We start from the raw sequence: 26,201 nt of genomic DNA, 5'->3' as shown, positions 1-26,201 counted from the left end.
AGCCAAGCAACTTTGCAAGTTGCATGGCCCAACTCTGACTTTTCAAGATATATTATAGGAAAATACAATGGTGGTGAGGGTCATTCCTTATAAGTAGACTAACTTTGATATGCAAGTGTATTGTTGGTAGTTGTTTGATGTTGTTTATGCATCTCTTATTAGAGGTTAGCAATGTAGATAAACTACTTTCCTGTCTATCACTGTTCTATTGATTAAGAGTTCAAAAGAAACATATAAACATTTAGATGGAACTTTGAATATAACAATACTATTGTTTGTATTTCTCTTTAAAGTTTAAGTAGTAAATACCTGTAAATGTAACTAGTTACCAGTGTATACAGGACATAGGAGACGATACTTCAGAGTCTGAAGTAATCATCTATTAATTGTTCAAGGAGGCACCTACTGTCAAGAAAATATCGGTCAGGCTGCATGGATCTATAAAAGACTCTAGTGGACTAATCCTTTTTACTTCAAATCTGTCCAAGCTCGTCAGGGAAAGTTTGTATCGCAAGATTGAGACCCCAGCACCAGCCTGGAATCACCCTGCTAATTCTCATGGGAGAATTTAACAAACTCTGCACATGGACTATTTAGTCTTAATTTCTCTGGACTGGATTTCTAACAAAAAAGCTCTAAACAAGGACTAATGACCCCAAGCTGTTTGGGTAATTTCAGAGACTGCAATTTAAGAACTTTGCAATTCAGTTATCATCTCTACTTTGAAACTGACCTAAGAGCTTTAATTTCATCTGTGTATGTATACTGACCTTTTAACCATTACTCTCTTTCCTTTTTTTAAAATAAATGTTAGTTTAGTTAATAAGCACTGGCTTTAAGCGTGTATTTTGGGTAAGATCTGAACTATGAATTGACCTGTCTGGCAATGTGTCCGATCCATTGGGATTGATAGAACTTTTTTTTACATATGATGGACAAAGATTTTCAGGAAACCCCATCATATCTGACTTGGCTGTCTGGGGGCTAGCCAAAGGGCTGGATAGTTTTAAGGGAACTGTGTTTTGTCTACTGAATGACCAGTGAGGTCATCAGAACCTGTTTGTTGCTGGCTTGGTATATCTTATGGAAGAAAAACCACCTGCACCATTCTTTGCAGTTTGCCCTGTTTAAGCTATCTCAGCATGACTTCCCTGGAGGCCAATGTCACAGAAGGTATTTACAAAGAGGAGGGATAAATCTTATCTTGATTCAAGGGGAGCTGTCACACCTGAATTGCTATCCATCCACACAAATATATAACACATACTAAGAATGCAGCTCAGACATGGGAAAAACCTCTCTGAGAAGCAATGAACAGGGCTGTCTTGTGCTGATGATACCAAGATACCCAGTAACAAGATCATCTGTAACCAGATTACCCTGAGAAAGCTATGTCACTGATGAATTCATGCTGTGATGAGACTGAAGTTTATCTCATCACAGGATAACCCTATTATCAATTATTTTGCAGTGAAAACGTGCCACAAAAGATGTTCAGTTGGGTGAGCATTCCAAGCACATACTGGAATACTTTACTAACTTCCTTATTTGTAACCATATGTTGCACCTTGCATCCCATACTTAAATACAGTTAATGAATGAATGGGATAATGGCTGAATAAATATAAAGCAGACATGACTTAATTACAGAAATAGATAATAAGATCTATTTTTCAGCTCAGTGTTGAAGCACTCTTACTAAGGGTTAACATTAAATCTAGTTAGGATCAGAGAAAGATTGCTAGGTAATCAATCAGCCTGTATACTGGCTGCTGCAACAAATAAATGTAAAAACATTGCATTTGAAAGAATTTAGCTGATTTTATCAAAAATCATGCCTTGATTGCATGCTCCTTAGCAAGCAGAATATAAAACTTACCCACTGTATATAAAAAAATGACATATACACAACTCTGCTTTTCCTGCTCTTTCTTTCAATACAAGGATAGCAAATCTGTCCTTGAAATCATCATAGAATACAAATAATTGATTTAAGCTTAGTGCTAAGTGACAAGAGGAGAAAAAGGCAGACATTTTAGAGAAGAGACAGACCCACAGGCAAAGGTTCCTTAGTGAAACACCATTTCCCCCTTTCTTGGCTCCAAAGAATTGCTTAAAAACAAGGTGTTCCATTAAAACAGAAAGCATTTCTGCTTTCTCTTTTTAATCTTGTCCCATCATAGGCACTTCTGTGCAGGCTGCATTACTGTTCCTCCAATATAAAGTCTCACTGCCAGATCAGCTCCTACTTTAAATAGTAAATAGATGTATAAATATAGGCTGACTTGATAGCAGATTACCACATACAGCTGGAAAAAAAAGTGAAAACAAATTCTACTTATAAATAATCATGCACCTCCTGGACCTACCAAAAACAGGAGACGTGAAAAACTGAGGACTTCATGGACATTAAAGATCCAATGACCCTGTTAGTTAAACAGGGGGTTTGTCTCTGCCCCCTTGGATAAAGTTTCTCTTCCTCTTGCTGTTGAGCAATGTGATGTGCACTAGTTGGCTGCCAACCTACATGCAGAAGTGACAGCATTTCAGTGGTGCTGTTTGTCTATTTTTTGTGATGTGCTCTGGAATCCTTCAGGGCAACAGAGAAGCGTACAAATATTTTTATATTCAATATCATGGTGAAGATATGTGTTCTATAAATGTTCTGTGACTTTTAACAATTTTATGTGCATTGCAAGTTCTTTCAGAGGCACACTTGTTTTAACTTCTGAATTTTTCTTTTGTCCTTAGAACGATTATGTTTATTATCACAGAACGAGGGAGTAATTTTTAAATGCAATTTCTACATATTTCATCTCAGACGGGGCAAGTAATTCAGCAACAGAGCATTGTGTGACTTTCAAAACAAATGAATATACAAAATTGTATTTCCTGACTTTGTGAATTGAAAATGATGCCTGGGAACCAAATTTAGAAAAAAGTAAGCATGGTTTACTAGATCATTGGTGCTAATGTTGGATCGTTATTAGAATAAAAGTGCTCAAATACTTCCAAGATGAGTATGCAATAAGGAGCTATGCACAGATAGTTAGAGCTGATCTCATTAGACCACATTCTAGTTTTTAGGAAAGTATGAACAATTCTGAAAGCAATTTTAAAACCCAAAAGGTTTTTAGCGTTACTTTTAGGATTACTGACAGGCACTACTGACAAACAAAAAAGTTAAGTCAATATACTTACTGGTTATCTTTTTTCTTCTTTTTGTGCGGGTCCATTAGACGAAGTGTATCTCTGATAACAGCTACTTTTATTTCTTCATCAACGGGGCTCGGGACATTTTCAAACACCCCTGGAGAAAGCTTTAATTTGTAAAGGATACAGTTGTTCAGTGTAGAACTGCTGCTTATTTATTACATAGCAGCTCAAGTCTTATTCATATCCCATAGGTATTAAATATACAATGACAGAGTATAGAACACTTCAATAAAGAATAAAAATTATCTTTTAACACATTCAAAATGATACTATGGAAATTTTAGTAAAGTCACCTAAATAAATTGAAAAAAGATCATTGCCATCCGTGTTACCATTTATATACACAAACATGAAAAAATGGTTAGTATTCACCTAAATATATTAAATCAACTGCAGGGGATGTTGAATAAATACATTTCGGACAAAGATGATGGAGAGCTCTCACAATTCCAATAAGTCATGTTTCAAGAGTATCAGATTAGCAATGATTGCAAAGCTGGAAATTACAAAAAGCCTTACAGGTTTCATGTTAGCAGACAGCTTCCATCTTTCAAAACCGCAAAAAGACCAAAAAAACCAACCCCCAAACAATTACATTCTAATATCATGTCAGGTTGGAAAGTCTTACCTCTTGTTCATGTTCTATTCTCATGCTGGGATTTGCATTTACTTCAAGTAACACAGGCTTCAAATTTTTCATTAGGAGAATGTCAAATCCTAAAATCTGTGCATAACGCAACACAACATTACTTTCACTCTCTGCGATTTCTTTTAGAAAATGGCACATATTGTTATGTACCATATAGACAGCCTAAGGTATCCATCTAACTAAAGGGACTGCTCTCCCATCCTAACCAGAAAACTAGAGAGTTCAGTGTGATTGCCTAAATTCTTTGTTTTCCTCCCATCATGGGAGCAGCACTTCTCAAGAATAGTGACGTGCAAAATCCTATTCCACAAAACATTTTAATGAGGATATTTAACACCCCTTCATTCACAAACAGGCTGATATACCATCATGCTGTAATGATGAAGAGGAATGATGGGAATGGTTAAAACACTAGAGTGGGATTCAGGAGATCTGGGTTCACTTCTTAACTCTGCCACAGCCATCCTGCATGGCTTTATGCCAGGCGTCCCCAGACTACGGCCGATGGGCCACATCCGGCCCACCAACACATTTTGACCGGCCCCCTGAGTCCGCACCCCCCTCCTGGCCCCGCCTGTTCCCCCACCCTTCTCCCATGTGATGTGGACCCAGTGCCCTGGCCAGGAGCCACTCCCAGCCCCAAACAGCACCGCATGGCAGACGCCCCCCCACCGCCTCCCACATGATGTGGGCCCAGAGCCGTGGCCAGGAGGAGCCAGTCCGGCCCACCATAAGAGCCAGACTGAGTGATGTGGCCCTGGGAGCTGAAAGTTTGGGGACCCCTGCTTTAGGCAAATCACGTAAGCTCTCCATGTCTCATTCCCCACCTATACAACAAATCTGATACTTCCTTTTCCCTGCATTTTGTCTGTCTTATCTGTTTAGATTGTAAGCGTTTTGGGACAGGACTGTCTCTTCCTTTGTATTTATATGGTATTTAGCACAATGGGGCCCTGAGGTTTTCAATGATTTCCTTGGTGTGGTCACCTTGCCCTGCTGAGCCCTGAGTCTTCTCTGTAGCATACCAAACACAGCATCTGCTCAGCTTTTGCACAAGTTCTGCTGAAGACACCATTTGCTTGCCTTCAGCAAGTTAATGCAGTTAAGTGATTTTAGCAGATCTTGTTTAAAGGAAAGTGGAAAAAGTGACCATCCCTGTCTCCAGTTCATTCCTGTGTCTTAGCTGCTACACCCAACCCATTTCTTGCAAAAACCTGAGTCTGTTTCCACAAAACCTCTTTTACTATAACAGTTTTTTCTCAGCCAGTCTGGTGGTTTGTACAGCACAAACATGGACTTCTCCCTTCCTGAGGCTGCTAACACCCTTCAGAGACTTTAGAGAAACCATTAGGGTAGGTGAAAACCCACCACTCTCCTGCAGTGGAAACCAATTTACTGTAGATTCATCTAGTTGTTGTGTGGCTAGACACAGAGTTGCCACTACTACAGGCTCCTTGTTGTGGAGAAGGAAATTAAAAAAATGCCTGAGGTGTAGTTTTCAGAGCATTTTATTGTGGATTTAGACACTAATTGGTAAATTTCTGCTTCAGTGGTCATCTTCACTTTAATGATAGAGTTTGCTTATAATCATAGACTGTCACTGTTTTCTGGTGAGACCTGCCTGAATTATTGTTCTGCAAAGGTCATTTGTGATGCTGGACATTTCATGACTTATCTTTCTTCTTTTCCTCTCTTACCCAAAAAAAAAAAAAAAGTCAACAGCAAAAATCCCACATGGATGGAGGGAATTTTTCCTGGTTTAGTGAGTTGGTTCAGAATACACCTATACCATTTAAATTGATCGGGCCAGTTAAAAATCACAATGTGACAGACTACCTAACTTCTGGAAGTAGCAATAAGCTGAACTGGCCTTTTATGTGGAGAATACAGATGTCCACCCAGATGTCAATGTTTGGAAGGGAGTGGTCAGAAAGGGAAAGGGAGGGAGGGTAGGGGATTCGGATATGTGCTAAGTACTCAGCATTTACTGCCAGCGTATGGACTTTGATCATCAGTGGCTACCTTCACCATGCTTCTGGCTAGGTATTTATGCAAGAGTCATCACTATGGTATCTTAGCTATGGATGATTGCTATTTGGAGTTTCCAACATTGCAATCTGGAAACTTCAAGGGGGAGCGTTTGAATGTGACTGAAACCCCACATAAACTATGAGGATGTGTACAAGGATGATGGTAAGGTGGTTTAAGTGACACTGATGAGAGTCTGCTAGCCAAAAAATGTGGTGCAGAGCATATAAATTGTGAACTTGCATAAGGGATTGCCCAGTTTACAACTACTATCCTCATCAGCGATCAACAAAAAGAATTAAAAAGAAAACATTTTAGGAAGTGAACTAAACACACAAGATTAATTTATGCATGAAAGAAAAAAAAAACTTCACTCCGATGTTGTTACAACAAGGGTTATAGAAACGATGTGGCTATATCTCATAGGAATGCACCCCTTACATAAAAATTCCTGACCTACCTGGAAGCAAGTTGGCCCAGGCTTTCCTGCTGGTATATCAGATTGGTAATAAACTTTCAGCTCTGGAGTCAGTGCAATAACAGTCTTAATCACCAATGAAATTATATCTGACCACAATTTCTTGATGTCAATTCCTTTGGAAGAGAGTCTATAGAGAATGCTTGAAAAAGTCCTTTTGCTGCCGGTGTTTACGTTTTCAGAATGGATGAAATTCCCGCTGTGAATATTCAGTGAATAGTTGGTTAAGTGCATAAATACCTGGTGTAAGTTTTTGAGGGTGGGCTCTTGATAAGGCTCTGTACAAAATCTAGAGAGCCCATCTTTGGCTATATAAATCTCTAATGGTTCTAAAGATTTCAGTAAGACATATAGACGAATATCAAATTTCAATTTGTCAATCAACAGCGGTTTGCTGATATATTCTTGCACTACAGCTGGCCTGCTCTGTAGGTTTCCTGCCAGTCTAATGTCACTGGGGTCTTTAATGAGGTAAATTCCATCCCCTTGACACCCGCCATCAGGTTTCACAATGAAAGTGGGCTTCCAGGGTGGATCATTGTCTTTCATCATTCGAACCTAGAAGGAAAGAAAGATGATTAGATCAAAGAAGGACATTAATACAGGGAAAACGTCTTTATTATTTCTGAAGGAAAAGCTTTAATGCTACAACATGTGAAAGGAAATTCCACTCACAAGTAAAATACACAAAAACTATACTGTACACAGCATAACAGAAGTAAACATTATGCAAGTAAGAGTGGAAAATACACAATGGTGTTGACAAGAACACAAAAATCAGGCCAAAAACGTGGGAGAGGAGTTAACAATCTAGAGGGATTGCAGTTTATATAGCATCCCATCATATAAATGGTCCCAGGAACCTCCTTCGAATGCAGTGTGACAAAATATGGTCTGAAACATTTCTTGTTCTTGATGGCTGGCAAAGCTGTAAACTGCAGGGAGCCCTGGCTCAGGAGGGGCCCAGACCACTGTGTTAGTGTGCAAGTTATTGTGGATGCTCCAGGGTTGTGCGAAGTGTAGTATACATGTCTACATCAGGAGGCCTCTCCCTCTCTCTCCCCTTCATGAATTACAAGAACCCTGCCCCAGCACCACAAACACACATCAAGTCAGGACACATTTCCTATTTCCACATTCTCCTTTCCTCTCCAGTCCAGCAGGACTAAATCTCTTCAGTTGCATGACATGCAGTTTAGGGCAAATCTATGGGGTTACTGCACACAGACTCTTGGGCCTGGCAATCAACACCCCCTCCTGACATACACATCCCTTTAAGGCTTTGAGGCAAGCACAAGTTTGCTGGAACCAAATCTGTCAAGAAATGAGAACTGTACAATTTCCACCAATGAGTGGTTTTCACCAAAAGTTGTGTTAGTTAAGCTAAGGCATAATCAATCACAACAAAAATATTTTCCTCCATTGAATAGCATATTCTATATAACAGCCACTGCTCTTCACTTTGTAATTGAACATTTCTTGTACATTATATCAATGCTATATTTAGGCCTGGAGCTCAACTACTAGTTTTCTGATCAAAAGGAGCAAAAAAATTCTTTCCACCATGATTATAGTAACTTCTAGAAGTGGTTTTGCATCCCATTAGGAAAACCTGTTCCTCATGGACTACAATTCATGTTTTTTCTAGACACACACACAGTGTGAAATAAGCAAGGTAAGGCAAATTAGTCCAGAGAGTTTAATGGTATTTAATATTGTAGCAAAACCTTTGGCTGAATCTGAAATGAATGACATGCCTAGCCTTGTATCTTTTCAAAGTTAGCACACTTTAAAGAAACCTTACTGAGGGCACAGGAACAAGCCATCCTGATGCACAGGAAGAATAGCAAGAATAGGAGGCAACTAGCTTGGCTTAACAAAGAAATCTTCGGTGAGCTTAAACACAAAAAGGAAGCTTACAAGTGGAAGCTTGGACAGATGACTCTGGAGGACTATAAATATATTGCTTAAGCATTCAGGAATGAAATCAGGACAGTCAAAGCAAAATTGGAGTTGCAGCTATCAAGGCACGTGAAGGGTAACAAGAAAGGTTTCTACAGGTATGTTAGCAACAAGGTGGTGGTCAGGGAAAGTGTGGGCCCCTTACTAAACGGAGGAAGCAACTAGAGACAGATGATGGGAAAAGAGCTCAAATATTCAATGTTTTTTTTGCCTTGGTCTTCACAGACAAGGTCAGCTCCCAGACTACTGCACTGGACAACACAGTATGGGAAAGTGGTGAGCAGCCCTCAGTGAAGGAACAGGTTCAAGATTATTTAGAAAAGCTGGACATTCACAAGTCCATGGGGCCAGATGCAATGCAGCCGAGGGTGCTGAGGGAGTTGGCTGATGTGATTGCATCTTTAAAAAAGGGAAGGGGGAGGATCCTGGGAACTACAGACCAGTCAGTTGCCGGAAGAATCATGGAGCAGGTCAAGGAATCCATTTTGAAGCACTTGAAGGAGAGGAAGGTGATCAGAAACAGTCAGCATGGATTCACCAAGGGCAAGTCATGCCTGACCAACCTGATTGCCTTCTATGATGCAATGACTGGCTCTCTGGATATGGATAAAGTGGTGAATCTGATATACCTTAACTTTAGCAAAGCTTTTGATATGGTCTCCCACAGTGTTCTTGCCAGCAAGTTAAAGAAGTATGGGTTGGATGAATGGACTACAAGGTGGATAGAATGCTGGCTAGATCATCAGGCTCAATGGGTAGTGATTATCAGATGCCAATGAGACATTGAGCTGTTGTCAAGCATAGTGCCCCACGGGTTAGTTCTGGGACTGGTTTTGTTCAACATCTTCATAATGACCTGGAGGATGGGGTGGATTGCACCCTCAGCAAGCTCACTGATTACACTAAGCTGGGGGGAGTGGTAGATACCCTGGAGGTTAGGAATAGGATACAAAGTGACCTAGACAAATTGGAGGATTGGGCCAAAAGAAACTTGATGAGGTTCAAAAGGACAAGTGCAGAATCCTGCACTTAGGATAGAATAATCCCATACACTACTACAGACTGGGGACCAACTGGCTAAGCAGCAGTTCTGCAGAAAAGGACCTGGGGGTTACAATGGACAGGAAGCTGGATATGAGTCAACAGTGTGCCCTTGTTGCCAAGAAGGCTAATAGAATATTGGGCTGCATTAGTAGGAACATTGCCAGCAGATCAAGGAAAGTGATTATTCCTCTATTCGGCACTGGTGAGGCCACATCTGGAGTACTGTGTGCAGTTTTGGGGCCTCCACTACAAAAAGGATGTGGACAAATTGGAGAATCCACCAGAGGGCAACGAAAATTATTAGGGGGCTGGGGCACATGACTTAGGAGGAGAGGCTGAGGGAACTGGGTTTATTTAGTCTGAAGAAGAGAAGAGAGGGGGGATTTGATGGCAGCCTTCAACTATCTGAAGGGAGGTTCCAAAGAGGATGGAGCTAGGCTGCTCTCAGTGGTGGCAGATGACAGAACTAGGAGCAATGGTCTCAAGTTGCAGTAGGTGAGGTCTAAGTTGGATATTAGGAAAAACTTCTTCCCTAGGAGGGTGGTGAAGTACTGGAATGGGTTACCTAGGGAGGTGGTGGAATCTCCATCCTCAGAGATTTTATAAGGCCCAGCTTGACAAAGCCCTGGCTGGGATGATTTAGCTGGGGTTGGTCCTGCTTTGAGCAGGGGGTTGGACTAGATGACCTCCTGAGGTCTCTTCCAATCTTAGTCGTCTATGTTCTAGGACTTCTGAAATTTTCAATTTTCCTTTGTTAGTGCTCTATTGTATTAGTTTCGCATGAAGTGTATTGCCCCCAATGGATAACTGAATAAACAATAATAATTTATTTGAAACAAAACCATTGAACAAATATAGATTTAAATGTGAAAAATCTGCTTAGGGAAACCACTACACAAAATAAGTGTTGGTTGTTTTACAGATAACTTTACATACCTAGATAAATCCTCTTAATTTATATTTTTATACTGTGGATTTTTTTAAGAATCGAGTCAGTGTTTTTTATTGTTACTGGGTGATAATGTATTGTCTCTAGGAAAGGATTATGTATATTCCAATAGTTTTTCTTTGCAGAAATGCATCCTAGTTATTGACTTGATAACCAGTATGGGTTGGATTGGGGTCGCTAGAAGGAGATGCCCTTACTAGAAGAGAAATTACTGGGTAAGAAATACTCCATTCTACCACATACCCAAGTCTACATACAAATGGGAAGCAGCGAGTCACAAAAGTAGAGAGGGAAGGGTAGGAAAAATAGGAATATGAGATTTCCCTTATAAAGCAGATACTATTAATTCATTTTGATACCACTGCTGACAGCACCTTCCTACAAAAGATGTCTCTGTTGATGAAGGAAAAGTGACTATGTAGTGCTTTCTAAGGCCATGTCTACATGGGGACACAACTACAGGTGTGACATGCGAATGCATGTAAATTAAAGTGCACTGACTGCCTGGCACGCCTGCTTCTCATGTGCGTGCTGTCATCCATGGAAGATTAAGTTACACCAAATGAATGCCATTTTACTCCTGAATGAGACCATCCACATGGGGTTAACATGCTTTAATTTATGCACATTTACACCTTTGTTGATTTGCCTCAACTTTTCTGAGGGTCCCTATGTAGATATGGCCTAAGAGTATTGCTGGTGGACCAGGAGGCCTCTTTGCAGATTCCTTCCACTGTAGCAATGTCCTTTCTGCACACAGTACAGAGTAGATGTGTAGCGTGAGTCTTGATTACTTGTGACAGTTGTTTGATCCTTACCTAGGCCTCCATGATGTGTAATGTAAGCCATCATGCCAGGGAAATGTTTGAAGCTCTGTATCCTAGACCCTTGGGGTGAATATAGGGCATAGTTTACCACAAACCCCTATGTAACAAGGTCAGCCACCTCCCAAGGGCCCCCTCATGGCTGAAGTGGCTCTACTGCACCCTGCTTCAGTTTCCCTCTCTCACAGAGCTTTTCAATAACTCACCCAGTCCACAGTATTTTAAAACATACCCTTTCTGGAGAGGGATCAACTTAGTTACTTCAAAAACATTAATACTTCACACCCACTTCATCCAGCTGGCCACTGGTTCCAGTTTTCTCTCCTTGAGACAGGAACCCCCAAGCCCTGTTTCCCTGAACTGGGTTCAGTTCAAACTGTTCCTTTATTCCTTGCAGCACTCACTTGCAGCTGCTCTTCTTCAACCAGCTGCAGATCCCCAGGCTTCTGGCATGTGGCCACTCCCAACCCTCTAACTGGAGTATTAGGAGTCTACAGGGACCACTTCAGGAGTTTGTCTCTTCCTCCCTATAGTCTCAGTCCTGGCCTCTTCATTTATTATTAACCATCTGGGAAGGTGAGCTGATCTTGTCACAGGAGGACTAAGGCCCATTTCCCTTTAAAGAGTCCAGCCACTCTGTGACACCCCATCTCTGCTATCATTAGCTGTGGAGTATTGGTGGTCTTGTCAGAACACCTACCAAACTCCAAATGTGACCTATAAAGACATGAATGAAGCAGGTAGAAAGAGCTGGCCAGTTATGCAGCAGAAAGCTTCCATTTACACACAAATGTGGAGCAGCAGTAATGACAGTTAATGAGAGTTACAAAGTTCAGATCTGGACCCAAATACCCCCCCAAGGTTTGAAGGCATATAGATTTGGAGTTTGTGCCTGGTCCTCTGTAATTTCCACACATCAGCATCAGCAGGCTTTTAACTTTGGTTGCATTAACAATGCTGGCGGTAATAGCAGAAGACGATAATGCTGACTTCTATGGTAACTAATAACTTCTTGGACCAGCATCAATAAATGTCTTTTTTTTACATGTCAGCATGAGTTCCATCCAGAAGTGACAAAACATCCTGGCCAGTTTTTCTTTCCTAAAGAACCAGTGATCTTAGCCATAAGAAAATGAGACCACCTTGCTTAGAAGAGACTGTGTTATGCTGGCAGGAGCAAATAGAATTATTTTTAATAGGGTTAGTTGGCCTTTGAAAACCACTTGTTAATTGATACATTCATTTAGTAAGTAGTGTTTGGAGGCTAACATCACTCTCAAATGAATGCAATGGATCAGAATTTAACAGGGCACTGATAACTAATCTTTGGGCTTAAGATCTGCACATTCATGAACTGCACCTCTTCTGTCAATTCTTTCAAAACAATATAATTAAATTATTTTACATCAGAAAAGAGAACAATCACCAGATCTAAAATTACCTACATTATTACATTCTTAAGAAACAAAATAAAACTTCATAAGCCTCAATTTTTTATTTTAAGAGGACAAACAAAACAGAAAATAGTAACTAGGTCAGTGGGAGGAACTGACAATACCGGCTGGATATATAGAGATCCCGCATGGTGCATCAATAACTCCTACTATCTACGTTTTATTTTTGCCATACAAAGCAATAAAATCAAACTAGAGAGACTGCCAGGCCTCAAGAATGACAACAAAAATTTTGATAGAGGATCAGGACAACTTTAGAGCAATCTAAAATAAAAAGCATTCAAAAACATAGCAGGCTTTATGACATGTTATAAGGAAAGGATAGAGCACAGACATATTTTTAAGTTAGTGAAGTTGGCATGCTTCAGAATTTATAAGCATGCCAAGGATAAATCAAACTACTTGGGAACTAGATGACTCGGGAGTCTTTCACACGTATATAAACAGTTCAAATCCAGTCAATGTCACCGGCGCCCAATGGCTGTTACCACCTGAGGGTTGTTTGGGATTGTAAAGTGCACTTAAGTTGGGTCCTTCATGTACATCTCAAAAAAGGTATACAACCACCAGGAGCTGGCACTAATTGGCAACCTTGTTGGCAATCTCAGCAGAAAGGCCAAAGATTGAGTGGGCTATGGAGACTGAAATGCTCTTTCACCCTTTAAAGGTGGTCTCTGCAGCTCGGGGTTGAGGTAAAAAATCTTGCACTGCTTCTGCCAGTGCCACATTTGATCTACTGATAGTGCTACAGTCAACAGGACTAGAAATCCAGACACTTTCATGAGCCTTAAATTCACAAATATTTTAATTGTAAAAGCATTAAAGCAAATTCTGTGTTTTCCAGTAAAAAAAACAAAACCAAAAACCCTACAAAACCCAAGTTCCCATGGAAAGGGAATGATAGGTAGGAGACCACAAAATTCAGAACAATGCAGAACCACAAACAACCAGGAGCAGCAAGAAAAATGCGGGATGTACTACAGCAGTCCACATTACCTACTACAGAGAAGATCCAGTGGTTCAAGAGACTTTTTAAAAACAATCTTTTCTCTCAAAAGCAGATGGAAGCTTCACTAGTTTCTTGAAATAGCAGGAACAGGCTTAGTATACACTATTCTTTTCTTGAATTCAGATATCAAACAAAAAAAAAAAGAAAAAGAAAAACACAGGCAGAATTAAATTGCCACATGAATCTAGCACTACGCAGGGAATGGCTGGTGCTGTGTTTCACATGTGTTCACAGCAGTAGTCTGCCCTCTCTCTGGCACTGCTCTGAGATTGTTTTTCTTTCTTAGTTGGTATCCTGAGGCACCAGCAAATTCGATCGATTTCCACAACCAGTCCTGGTACTGCAGTGGGAAAGAAAAATTGGGACATAGGGAAGGGCTGGCTAGGAAAGTCATAGAATTTCAGGCGTGACTGTCCATTTCTAGTGGCTTCATTAGCTAATCCATCCACACTACTTAGTTCTCTTCTGCCACCCCTCAGATTTTCAGGGGATAGTGCAGTTTTTCCATATGACTCATTTACTTTACTGGGAATCACACCACTCTTCCTCCTCATTGCTTTGTGAACTTGATTCTAATTACTTAACCAGGGATTTTCTCAGGGACAATTAATCTTAATGGAATGAAAAGTCCTTTATCAGAATAGCTGGTCGCTTCAAGGGTCAAAGAGGCAATGGACATCAGATATTTTTCCATGTTTTTTACATAAGGCCAAGTCCAATTAGATTAAAGGGATTAGTTGGGAGAATAAGGAAATCAGGATTTGGACCCTAATGGTTTTATCCACAAGGGAATAACCTTCCTCTCAATTATCTTAACCCACAGAACAGAGCTTCCCATAAAGAGACTCCAGCTTTCAATTCACTATTAGGCCATGTCTATGCTACCACTTACATTGGCAAAATTTATGTCACGTGGGGTGTGAAAAAAAACACCCCAAGGAACACAAATTTTGCTGGCAGAAGTGCTAATGTGCATAGTTGCTGCTGCTCTTTGGGGGCGGTTTAATTAGGTCGATGGGTGAGCTCTCTCCCATCAGCAGAGTGGCTACACGAGAGATCTTACGGTGGTACAGTTGCATCGGTAGAGCTGGGCCACTGCAAGGCCTTTAGTGTAGACATAGCCTTAGAAATGCAATGTCAGAAAAGGGGTGTTTGGTCAGGCTTATACATTAAACTGCCTGCTATGATTTTTTACTAGAATGACAGGGACAATCTGTCTTCCATTCCCCATTTCTGCTGCGCCTGCCTCTGGCTTTTTCTGCTCTGCTGCAGAGGCTCTCTATGGAAGAGGAAAGTGCTTTCTGGAAACCACTGTTTGAGGATATAGTGGCAACCTGCGTGTGCAATGCTGTATTTTAAATCATCATTTCAATTGTTGTTCAAGTTCAGAACAAAACAAAACACCTGTTTCCTACAAAAAGAGGCCAGTATTTTGTATCAGCACTAATAAGCGAGGTGCTCTAAACCTGCTGTTTTCAAAGAACTCAAGCAAGGAGCTTCCGTCCTGTATGCTCCAATATCAAACATGACAGTAACTCATTTCTCTGACCAATGAAAAAGTGAGCAGTGTCTCAGACAAAGGTCTGTCTAGACAAACACAGATGAATCACATTATAATGCATGCTGGCTGAGGACAGATGCAACATGCTCAGCCTCATTAAAAAAGGCAGAGTTGGTTTATTAGAACATTTATTATATTTAAGGCAAAAGTTTGTTACAGAAAATATCAGGGAGAGAGTGCAAAATGCAAGAGAAAAAGAGAGGAATCCCACACATCGTCAAGGTAGCCCACGTAAGGAAAGTCAGATCATAAGACTAAAATTATTAGTTACAGCAAAGTTTCTAATTCAAAGCCAGCCAAATTAATTTCACATTTTTATCCTAGCATGCTATTAATGAAGATCAACCTCCCTTTACTGAACTCCTTCCTAATCCATCCATTTCTACTAGAAAGGACATCATTTTTCAACTTTCACAGACATTTGGCTAAATCTATTGAAACTGACAGATGTCTGGATTTTAGCTATAAACTTTCCTTAGTCATTTGTCTTTCAAGACCAGAAATAAAGCAAGAAAGCATTTCCCTACGTTTCCAGGTGAGGTGAAAACCCTGTTCCTGTCTTGGAAACTATCCACTGCTCTCTCCTTAAGCCTTTCAGTCCATCATAATTTACATACACCAATCAACAAGGACAAGACTTGAAGAGAGGAGGATGATCTGGGATCAATCTGCCTTCTAGCAGATTGACTGGCCTCAAGGAAGAAGAAGAATTTTTGGTCTTGTAGGCAACTTTTGAAGGTCTTCACCACAACCAGTAGAATACTCCAAATACTTTCTTTGATCAGCTATGTCATCCAAAGGTTTGTCTAGACTGGGAAAATAAGTCACGTTGGAAAATGAATTAACTAACAATTTTAAAACACAACTTTGCACTTAAGGCATGTTGTATTTTAAAACATGTTAGCTGGTCATAGTCAACACTGGATGGAAGGAAGGGCCCTAGGACTGACCATGACCATATATTACATTTTAAGCATGACTGGCCCCATCTACACCATGTGCAAAGTTGTGATTTTAAATAACATGATTTTAATATCTTCAAACATGTCTTATTTTTTGTATTTAGACAAACCCAAGGGGAGTGGAAAGTACAGTAAAGGAATAAACCTCAAAGGACAACATCCAATTTGGACTTCAAGCAAAGTTCATATGTTTTTATAGAAATGCTGAGGAGATCTACAACACAAAATAGATCTTCTTGGCAGGCTGTAAACCACCACAATGATATTAGCCCACTAGCTTCCAATTCCGTTTGACACTTAGATTCTGAACAAGGAAACACCCAGGAAACACCTAAGAATCCTTCATTCTATTTAACAGGACAAACTGCTAAGGGTGAATACCCTTGAAATATTTCCAGATCTGCTAGGCAAGCTGGATTTCAAATTTTCTTCCATTGTTATGTCTGATGGTGATGAAAATTGATTTTTTCATAAGCCGGGGGGGGAAACCGGCTTACTCAAGTAATGCAACTTTCAACACCAAAGACTAGTTAATATCTTTGGACTGAGGCTAGTCCAAATGAGGAAACTTTATAATGAGTTCTTTCGGTAGACTTAAGATACTATATTTTTGGCAATGTTAAAGTATGAAACAAAGACAGCCCTGAAGCAAATTGATACAATCAGTATTGATTGTTTTCATCCTGTAATATTGCTCCCTAAGAATTGATTCACTCTAGTTTAATACCAGTCATGTTCCCTTGAGTGAAAGTGCAAGAGATTTCACATTTCATGACAATGCATAAGAAGTGGATCATGAAGTTTTCCAGAATCAGAGAAAACATGTGGCAGATCCAGGCCTCAACCTTGGTTTATTAACCTGAGATTCAGAATTTTGAATCTCCTTCCAGGTTTTATTTGGGGGTGGGGATGGGTGCCTAATCCAGATAAATCTTGATTAAGCTTGTTTGGATAACACTATAAAAGATACTTTTGTTCGTTAAGATCCTTGGGATATCTTTAGTGAGCTCAACTCCTCCAAAGAGAAGGTTCTCACTTATAACAAAAATCTTGGTGAAATAAAAATTCTTTTCATGAGAGCATCAGTGCAGTTTGGAGATGAAGAAATTACGGGGTTTTTTTAAATGAATACACTATGCCATTGCCTAAAATGTGAAGTCCAGACCACGGAAAGGGATGATGTTCACATCCATTATTTTAAGTGATTACAGAAAGGCTACATATTTGATATTCTCCTTCAGGTCAGGTAGTTAGATGTCTAAATTTTCTAACCACTCGAAAAACTGTGGGCAAAATTAACTGGAGTACAAATTGAAATGCCAAACATAGATCTAGTTGAAAATCCGGGACAACTATGGGTTTTTCTATTTAGGTTTCCCTTTGATGGAAATATTTTAGTTGATGATTTGGCAAAAAACATTAAATAAACATGCTGTTAGATTTGAACGCCCATATTTATGAGGTCTCCAACATCAGAAAACCAGATTAACACAACCTAAATTATGCTCTGCATGAAAATTACACTGTCTAAATTAGATTCTTATAAAAAAAAATCAAACAAACTATGCCTATTCATTATGCTCAAAGAGAGGACAAGGCAGGCAACTATAAGAGGCCTATGTAAAGGCAACACCATTTGAAACAACTGGGAAAATGAAGTTCTGAAACTCTATATTGCATCAAGATAAATTCTGCAGACTATTTGGAAACCGAACAGACAGGATATCACTCCTCCCTTGAAGTGGTTGGGCATCTGACAAATTACAAAGGGTGGTTGTAATATTTCAGAGAGTTAAATATATATTGACTGAAAAGAAGTTAACTTTTAAAACCAGTTAGAAATACCTGTCACCGTTTCAATTTCATATGAATGATGCTCAGAGAATTACCATTTTCCTGATATTTCCCAGCAGGAGTCCCCGTCTGCATGAAATTGTCAAGATGGCAGCCCTCTTGCCGATTTTTTTTTTCTAAATAGGGAAAAATGTTACTGAAGCAGCTGCAGTATTTTCTGACTGGGAGTAGAATTGGGGAAGGATGGAAATGGAAAAAAATTTACAGTTATTTATACACATGCAAGATATCACCACAGGCTCTTGCCCACAGAATCTGAGGAATATTAAAATATATAACAGGTGATTTTATTTTGGCAAGCAGTGGGAGCTCAACAGAAAGAGCAAGCAGATCAGATAGCTCAGGTGATTGGTAATGATACAGTAACTTTCAACTTTAGGTTGCCTGTTCAAATACAGACAAATCTTATAGATGTTTGGTGTCCAAGTCTAGTTCCAAGAGACAAGATCTCACATCACAAGGCCACAAACATGGATGATGACACAAAACTATCCTCTCAAACCTAGAGGTCATCTTGCCACATCAGTGCTAAGGCACAGTGGCAGAACAGTGTGGGGAAGGTCATGTGGACACTGTCCATTCTATACAGTACCCTTCTGGATAAACAGAAGATTTCAGTCTCCAAGGGCTGCCAATCCAACAACTCCTCACCAGCACTAAATTCCCAGAATTAAACCAATTGAAAGAGCAAAGCTTGGAGAGTTCCTGTTGGGAATGAACTCACCAAGCGGCAAGTGTCATGTTCTCCAAGCTCATCCCAATCATTTATGGATTTATGATACAGTTTTATTCATGTTTTACGTTGCAAACACATTGTTAAGTAGAACATAAACTCTTACAGCATAAACTATATTGTTTGATAACAAAAACGATACTTTTCTCAAACACAGATGGAAGAACACATGCAAAGAAACTCCAAGGACTGTTTTATTGGACAGCTGCTCTTCTTAGAATGGAAACCAAAAATCATCTTCACACTAATGAGCGCTTACACAGAGAGCAATATTTGTTTATCTGTAGTGCCACCTGCTGACAGCACAAAGGTATTGTTCTTATAACTGATCTACGGTAGGATGCACTTGTAGCACTGCCCAAATAACGAATACATGATCACTTGGGTCAGCAAAATTCCCACAAGAATAACATTTACAAATCAGTCCACTGCTTGGAAAGTTTACTCCCAAATTCTCTTCACTCAAGTGCTTGAAATACCTAATCTGATTGCAATTTACACCTCCCTTTGCAAATCTGTTTTACATCGAGAGCTGAGGATACTATAGGAATCTTGCTAATTTTTACTGTCATTAGTAAAGTGTCAGAAAGATGACCTAGCACACTGGAAGAGTACATATTAGAAGATGATAATGGATTTAACTGGACTGCTGATAAAAGTATTACATTCAAAAGTGACACAGAGAGTACACAGGTCTAATAAAATCCTTACCTTTTTCTGCTCATTTTTCCAAGCAGAGGATACTATAGAATGCAAGAATGACTGGGTGAGTCAGACAGGGTTAAAATAAATACATACAATATTTTTAAATGCTTGCCATAACAGAAAAATAAATCATCATATAAAATCAAAGTAATTCTTTCTGGATTTTATGAAAAATGAACAGTTTTATTACATTTTGAACATTTAAACAAATCATTCAAACACCAGTTACACACAGAGGAATACGTGAGTATATTATAAACACCAAACACATTAAGAGACACTGCTTGGAAGGATTCATATAAACACATCGGATGAACTAAAAAGATTTCAGTGAAAATGATGCTGGTGAGATGTCACATTCCACAGAGTCCAGTCTCAGAACATCCTGCTACTCATTCCTTCTAAACTCAATAAAATATGCTGGGGAAATGAGTTTAAATTTCTGCTGTGTTTAACATTCAAACACTCTTTTTGTTGGGGAGGAGGTGGCACAGTTGTTTTGATATTATTTCTAGAGCATAACAAATAAGAGTAGCTCTCCCAAACAATGTCTGCTCTTAGGCAAACTGAAAACGATATATAGATTCTGTGAAATACAAATGTAGTTTTAAATAGTCTGATATGAAAGTAAAGTAAATGAAGAATGACAGCCACAAATATCTTACTGGCAGCATTATTCAGAGAGTATGGAGAAAACTGATCTACCTCAGCAACAAAGAGAGGGAACTCTTCTGGCAGGATCCATGAATGGGGATAGAAGTTGTACTCTTCAGGAAATAGATTCTGCATTGTTCGCACGGCCCGACTCAGGGTAATTTTACGCACCATTTCTGTCATGCCTGGAGAAAATAAAGATGTATTTGGAAGTGTTCAAGACTATTCACTTAGGCTTTGCTCAGTGCAGCAAAGTAAAGTAAGGCTGTGTGTTGTTACTTACCGTATGTTTATGTGTTCTGGCCATTGTTTTCAATATGTAACTAAAATTTTGCAGCTGCTCATGGTACTGAATGATTTGCAGCTTTTTACTTGGTATTTGTTTATACTGCACTTATCACCATACCACATGGTTTGGGAATGCTTTAAGGTAGTTGCCCAAAATATAGATGGGAATAAAGGAAGGAGGGTTGTTGTTTTTTCTGTCCAAACATTAACTAGCTCTTTGATCCAGTCTGGAATTTTATCTTATTTTGCCAGTGTTCCAGAGAAGGAACAAGAGACATCACTTGCTTCAAACAATTAGAAGGGTACCTTCCTAAACTATTTACCCTTAATTTAACAATTACAGTATGTCAAAGAGAAAAATATTTCCTTTAATAGAAAACAACTTTGAGGTCTAGTCTTTCAATGGCCCAATTCTGCCGGAGTCTTCAAATCTCATGGAAGTAAATGAGAGTTGGAAATGTTCACAGGAAGTACTTAGCAGATTACGGGATCAGGGCCATTAACATTCTGGGTGTTAAAAGGGCATTGTGAAGGGACTTCAAGATCTCTCTAAACTGTTTTTGTCAACTCTGCAGCCTTCTTGCTCACCACATGGGAGGCAGGGAACAGCTACGGTAAATATCATACACAAGGCATGAGATTTAAACAACCAAAAAACTATAGAGCTTTACCAATGTAGGTGCATTGTTCACTTTTGTCTATATTTTTGTTCACAAACAGGCAAAAGTCAGTAAGTGGAGCAAAGAGTTCTATATATGGGGTTTCTTACTCACACAGCATACTAACAGCAGCAATATATCTGAAGTGAAGGGCTTAGATAAGTCAATACCTAAGCTCTTAGTTCTTATTCAGTGGGATCTATACTGAGATTAAATGAGAAATAAGGGAGCTTAAAAAAGTAGAATAGTCATAATAAGATGAGAGTTGACATGAACTCTTCAATATTAAAAAAATTCTTTTAAGGAACTCTGCTTTGAGATTTTCCCAGAAATAAACCAGAGCTCAGTACAAAATATATATATTTTAGTGGAAACAATCCCTCTAAGTAGCAGCATTTTTATTGATGTCACAAGACATACAAGAATTGTTTAAATTATTTTAATTTAATTAGAACCTAAAGGTCAGTTTTTTTCTGAATTAATGTTGTATATATCTTCTACTCCACTCTTCAAACATCCTTAATGTCCCATTACACCCTCAATCCATAAAGAGCTTGAGTTGTATGCTGGTATTCATACCATGTCTTAACTAAATCTCTCTTTAATTATTATTGATTTATAAAACATGCCCAATAACAGGAGTCAGAGTGATCTGCAGTTTGAAAATCTCTTTTCAATATATAACCACACAAAAATGAAAAATATGGTATACTGTGCGTCAAATCCTATACTGATGAACACAATGGGATATTTGCCATTCATTTCAATGGGACCAGGATTTGATCTTGATATATTTTTATCTGAGCATTAGTTAGTTGAGCTCTGGGGTCCATTCCTAACATAAGAAGATGCAAAACTTGGTTTTATTTCATATTTAACTTCTGATTAATGAAGGTTTTCAGTAGCATCCAAAAGGTCCAAGGAAGATCCAACATAAACACAAGATAACAAAAGCCTAAAACAAATAATGCTATTGCAATTGTAAGCATCACTATGTAAGCGGCAAAGACTATATAATCGGCCATTTGCATCAGGATGGAGAACACCAGACTTCTGATCAAAATAAGATGAAACCTTTCATATTTTGCAAAGTGCTACCAGTCGTAACTGCCCACAAAAGACAGCGTACTACCAGCAAGGTGGGTGAATGATTCAGAAAGCAGGAGATGAAAAACAGTTTCAAAGCATTTATTTAACTTCAAACACAAGATTAATTACCTGGAAACTTGTTGACTTGACCTGAGAATGTGTCATTATCATGAAATGATACCCCATGCCAATAGATATCACAGGGCAAGCGTCGACCAAATGGAAACTGGAAAAGAGATACAATAAAGATTTTGAAAGTGATTGGCTAAACCCACAAATTTCTTATCGTTGTAGAAGTAACTGTTCATATAAAAATACAAGCCTTTCAGAGAACAGCGTTCTGGCCATCAGGAAAGCCCAAGCTTTACTTGTAGGTCTCAGCTCCAATGGGAATAGATTACTATAAGGTATCAAAGTTGGGGCCTCTGCTAGTGATCAGTATAAAAACTATTTTTTACAAAAAAATTCTATTAAACTTTTTTCTCTCAATAAATAAGAGAGAAATAACTCTTTTGCCACTACTCTTTTGTAAAGAATTAATGTTAGAATTTAATTTAGTAACTTAACTCTGGGCACACATAAATTAATTAATAGTCATTTCAATTTGCAGTATTTAAAGTATTATTTTTTCCAAATGCTTACTGTAGCTTTTCAATCAAACTGAATCATATGCTTGAGCCGAGGCTCAAACTTAAAACTAAGTGCTCAGAACAGGACGTTTAATTTAAACGCAGTAGCTTTACATTGTTTTTAAAGCTCCTCATTGCAAACGACGTGGGGGGGGGGGGAAATCAAACTATAACATTTTAAATAAATCACATATATTTCTAAAATACACAGTGAAACAGATATACTATACTTTTCAGTATCAACCAAGAGACAACTATAAGTTATACTATTTTGTTCATTTTATTATCAACAAATGGACAACTTTTTAGCTCAGTGGTAGGAGGTCTGGAAAGAAGAAATGAGAAATCCATTTGTCATTTTCCTCCAGATACTAGTATTATTTTCTAAAGAAATGAAAAATAACTGAAGTTAAACAAACAAACAAACAAGCTTACAAACTGACCAATCATATATGAAATGTTTATTTGAACTTATCAGCTAGAGCAAAGAAATTACTCCTACAGTGTTAGCCACTCACATATGTGAAAGGATAATTCCTCCGGAATTACCTTCACTGCACTGTTGCATCCTATTGTCAAAAGCTAGGTCATTCATAAAGTTAAGCAGTGCATTAAAACAGTGTAAAGCCTCTCAAACTCAGCCATTTAAACCAAGTAGGAAAGGCTATATTCAATAGGTCAGTTTCCCAAATACATAATATATAAACCATATATCAAAATATTGGTTGGGCAAAATGTAAACACTAATGCTGTGTAAAACACTGCTCTAGGGCTGGTCTCCTGAAAAACAGACTTCGCAGTCCTGCCTATCTGTCCAAAATTATCATCTTTTCCCCTGTGAATCTCTGTAGATACCATCAATTAAATATGTCACGTAGAGAGTTATTCGCAAGAAGATATTGTATTAGGAGATTAAATCACTTCAAGACTAACATGTTATACTTCCACCTCCAGTCATAGTACTTTTAGGACCCTATCCCTGTGAAATTTTAGCATCCTCAACACCCAATGACATTCAACAATGTAACTATTAAAAACAAACTAACAGTACATTCAGACTTTAGGAAACTCAATACATTACAACAATCTCTCTGGCTGTTTACCATTAAATTAAAATTCCCTCCCTGGAAGGAATCCTTATTAGCACTGACTTATAGTAGGCAAAAGAAATAAAAAACAAACAAACACCACCCCTCTGGAAACTTTTCTAGTGAATCTGTCCCTTTATTTGCAACTTTAATTATAATTTTAGTTTATTTAGTAAATAGCTTTGAAAAAATAATCAAAACACTAATTTAGCAATGTGTTCTTTCTCCACTTCCTAATTCACAGGGATAACATGCACAAAATAACAGAGCTAGAAAGCTCTTGTCTCATTTCATTATTATTCAAGCTGCAAAGAGAAAAAAAATGTGTTTTTGTATGTGTGAAAATTAATTCCGTTAAGCTCTGAAAGACAATCAGTGGCCTTAACCCTTCTCTCCACAAGTATATTCAGAATATAAATTCTGTGCTGGGTCTCAGACTGCCCTTCCCACTAAAAACTTGAACAATTTATTTATTTATTTATTAAATGAAATTGAAATGAAGTGAATGAAATGTGCATTCATATAGTACCTTTCATCTACTGAGGATATCAAAGCACTTTACAAGCATTGCACAGAAATCATTTCACAATGAATTGTACGCACCTCAGGGCTAAAACATGGCTGCCATTTTGCACCAGAACATTACTCAACAGTTTGGAGGGGAAAGGGACTTCCCCACTCTGAGCAAATCAAGTGAGTATTTAAGCAACTCGAATTCTGGATTTACCCCGAAATAGGACTAACACCTCTACTCTTCTGAAATGCCACTCGTTCTTCAGTGTCTAAACCATGATTTAAATGTCAGAATACAGTTTATAAACAAACAGGTCAGAACCTTGGGCCCACTCTGGTAGCTAAACCCATCTTAAATCATCCCTTTGAGGAGTCCCTCTATGTTGGGGAACACAGAGGTAGAACAGAACTGTTTTAATTGCTTCTCTACCACGTCTGCATGATGCAGAGGGAAAAGGGGCATCCTTATAAACTAGTTAGCTGGTATAAGCAGTCTCAGGTCTCTAATTTATGCCAGGCACTGAGCAAGTACACAACAGCCACAGGATTTGGGGATCATTAAAGTGGCTAAAGCCACCTTTCTCCCCTTCCTCACAGTCTTGTGCTGAGATGGCAAGAGGATCTGACCCAGGGAGCGTTCAGTACACATCTTTGAGGCTATAAACAATTAATCTTAATTCTTCAAGCCATTTATTTAATGCCCTCCAAGTCTGAACAAAACCAGAAGAGAGCAAAAAATGAAGAGATTTGTTTTCACAACTCTGACCCAATTAATAATCAATCATAGTCAAACTGCTCTGACAAGTCTTTTCTACCTCCTGATTGGAATCCAATAATTTAAACTGTGTCCCACAGGTCACATCACTCTGTTCCATCATGTTATGGACAAGCTAAGTGACTCTTGGCTTCTTGTCAGTTTTTGCTACCATAGAATTTCAAACTGTCTCTCTGCTTCTGTGCCTCTACTGAATATTCAGGCAAATAGAACATTTAATGCTAGGACATTTGAAGTCCCAGCTATATGCTTCTTCCATTTACCTGTTTGTGTCTAGCTGAAGGATTAATTTACTGAATGATGAATAAATTCAAGGCACAAGCTTAAAGTATGCCCATTATTTTATTTGCCATATCATGTTCATTTCAAGAATCTGACACACTAAGTCAGATAGTCTGCTCTAGGGGCATTAATAATTGCTTCAATGGTATGGACATTAAAACTCTGCAATGCATGTTGTGAGCTCCACCCCTGTATACCACTCAAGACACAGATCTTGCTGTTGTAATTTTCTTCAAAATTCCCACACCTGAAAGTAATATTGTTTTCCTATTTGTTGCTTTTGATAGCAGAATCTGAACCTGTCAGTTACCCTCTCTCAGAATCTTTCCCATCTTCCTATTATGCCAGTGTTAGCATACATATTCATTCTCCACTCAGCTTTCATTTTACTGTTCTCTGTGGTATATTTAAACAATTTGGCTTCATTTACTCAACCAACTTTGACCAAGCTGATTGTCAATCACAGCTGAAAATGGGAGAGAAGGCCCTCTCTGACTACTAGCTAACAAGGCAATCACATTAAGTTTATATCTCACAGACCACATTAAAGTTAAAGCAAAGCACTTCACCTTTGGCTTTCAGTCATCTTTCTAACTACAGAATTTCAAACAATTCCTCTGCCCTTTTTTATTACTTCACATACAAGTATATGACATACAATGTAATTTGCAGTGGTGGTCCCAGGATATTAGAGAGACAAGATGAGTGAGGTAGTATCTTTTATTGAACCAACTTCTGCTGCTGCTGAAAGAGACAAATTTTCATGCTTATGCAGAGCTTACCTCACCCACCTTGT

General features: G+C 38.7%; 1 protein-coding gene across 6 annotated transcripts in view; it reads right to left on the bottom strand.

The window, feature by feature from the left end:
- The window catches only part of TTLL11 (tubulin tyrosine ligase like 11), a 113,482-nt gene that overhangs the window by 72,012 nt on the left and 15,269 nt on the right, over positions 1–26,201 (bottom strand). For 3 of the 6 annotated variants that reach the window (XR_010918585.1, XM_067541758.1, XM_067541760.1), the window contains exons 2-6: positions 22,248–22,344; positions 20,134–20,267; positions 6,354–6,929; positions 3,845–3,940; positions 3,202–3,320 (exon numbers count right to left, since the gene is read on the bottom strand). Coding sequence is in view for 5 of the 6 variants with exons in the window: in XM_067541758.1 (XP_067397859.1) it covers positions 3,202–3,320; positions 3,845–3,940; positions 6,354–6,929; positions 20,134–20,267; positions 22,248–22,344 (1,022 nt within the window). In the remaining variant the exon portion in view is untranslated. Of the gene's footprint in view, positions 1–3,201; positions 3,321–3,844; positions 3,941–6,353; positions 6,930–18,025; positions 18,101–20,133; positions 20,268–22,247; positions 22,345–26,201 lie in introns of those variants that run through there. The other 3 variants (XM_067541761.1, XM_067541762.1, XM_067541759.1) reach the window with 3 other exon arrangements.

The sequence above is a fragment of the Emydura macquarii genome, unplaced genomic scaffold (genome assembly GCF_026122565.2).
Source record: "Emydura macquarii macquarii isolate MOO-44397 ecotype Brisbane River unplaced genomic scaffold, CSIRO-AGI_Emac_v2 contig_691, whole genome shotgun sequence".
NCBI lineage: Eukaryota > Metazoa > Chordata > Testudines > Chelidae > Emydura > Emydura macquarii.
The sequence above is the reverse complement of the archived record's forward strand: the minus strand, read 5'-3'. Positions and strand labels throughout refer to the sequence as shown.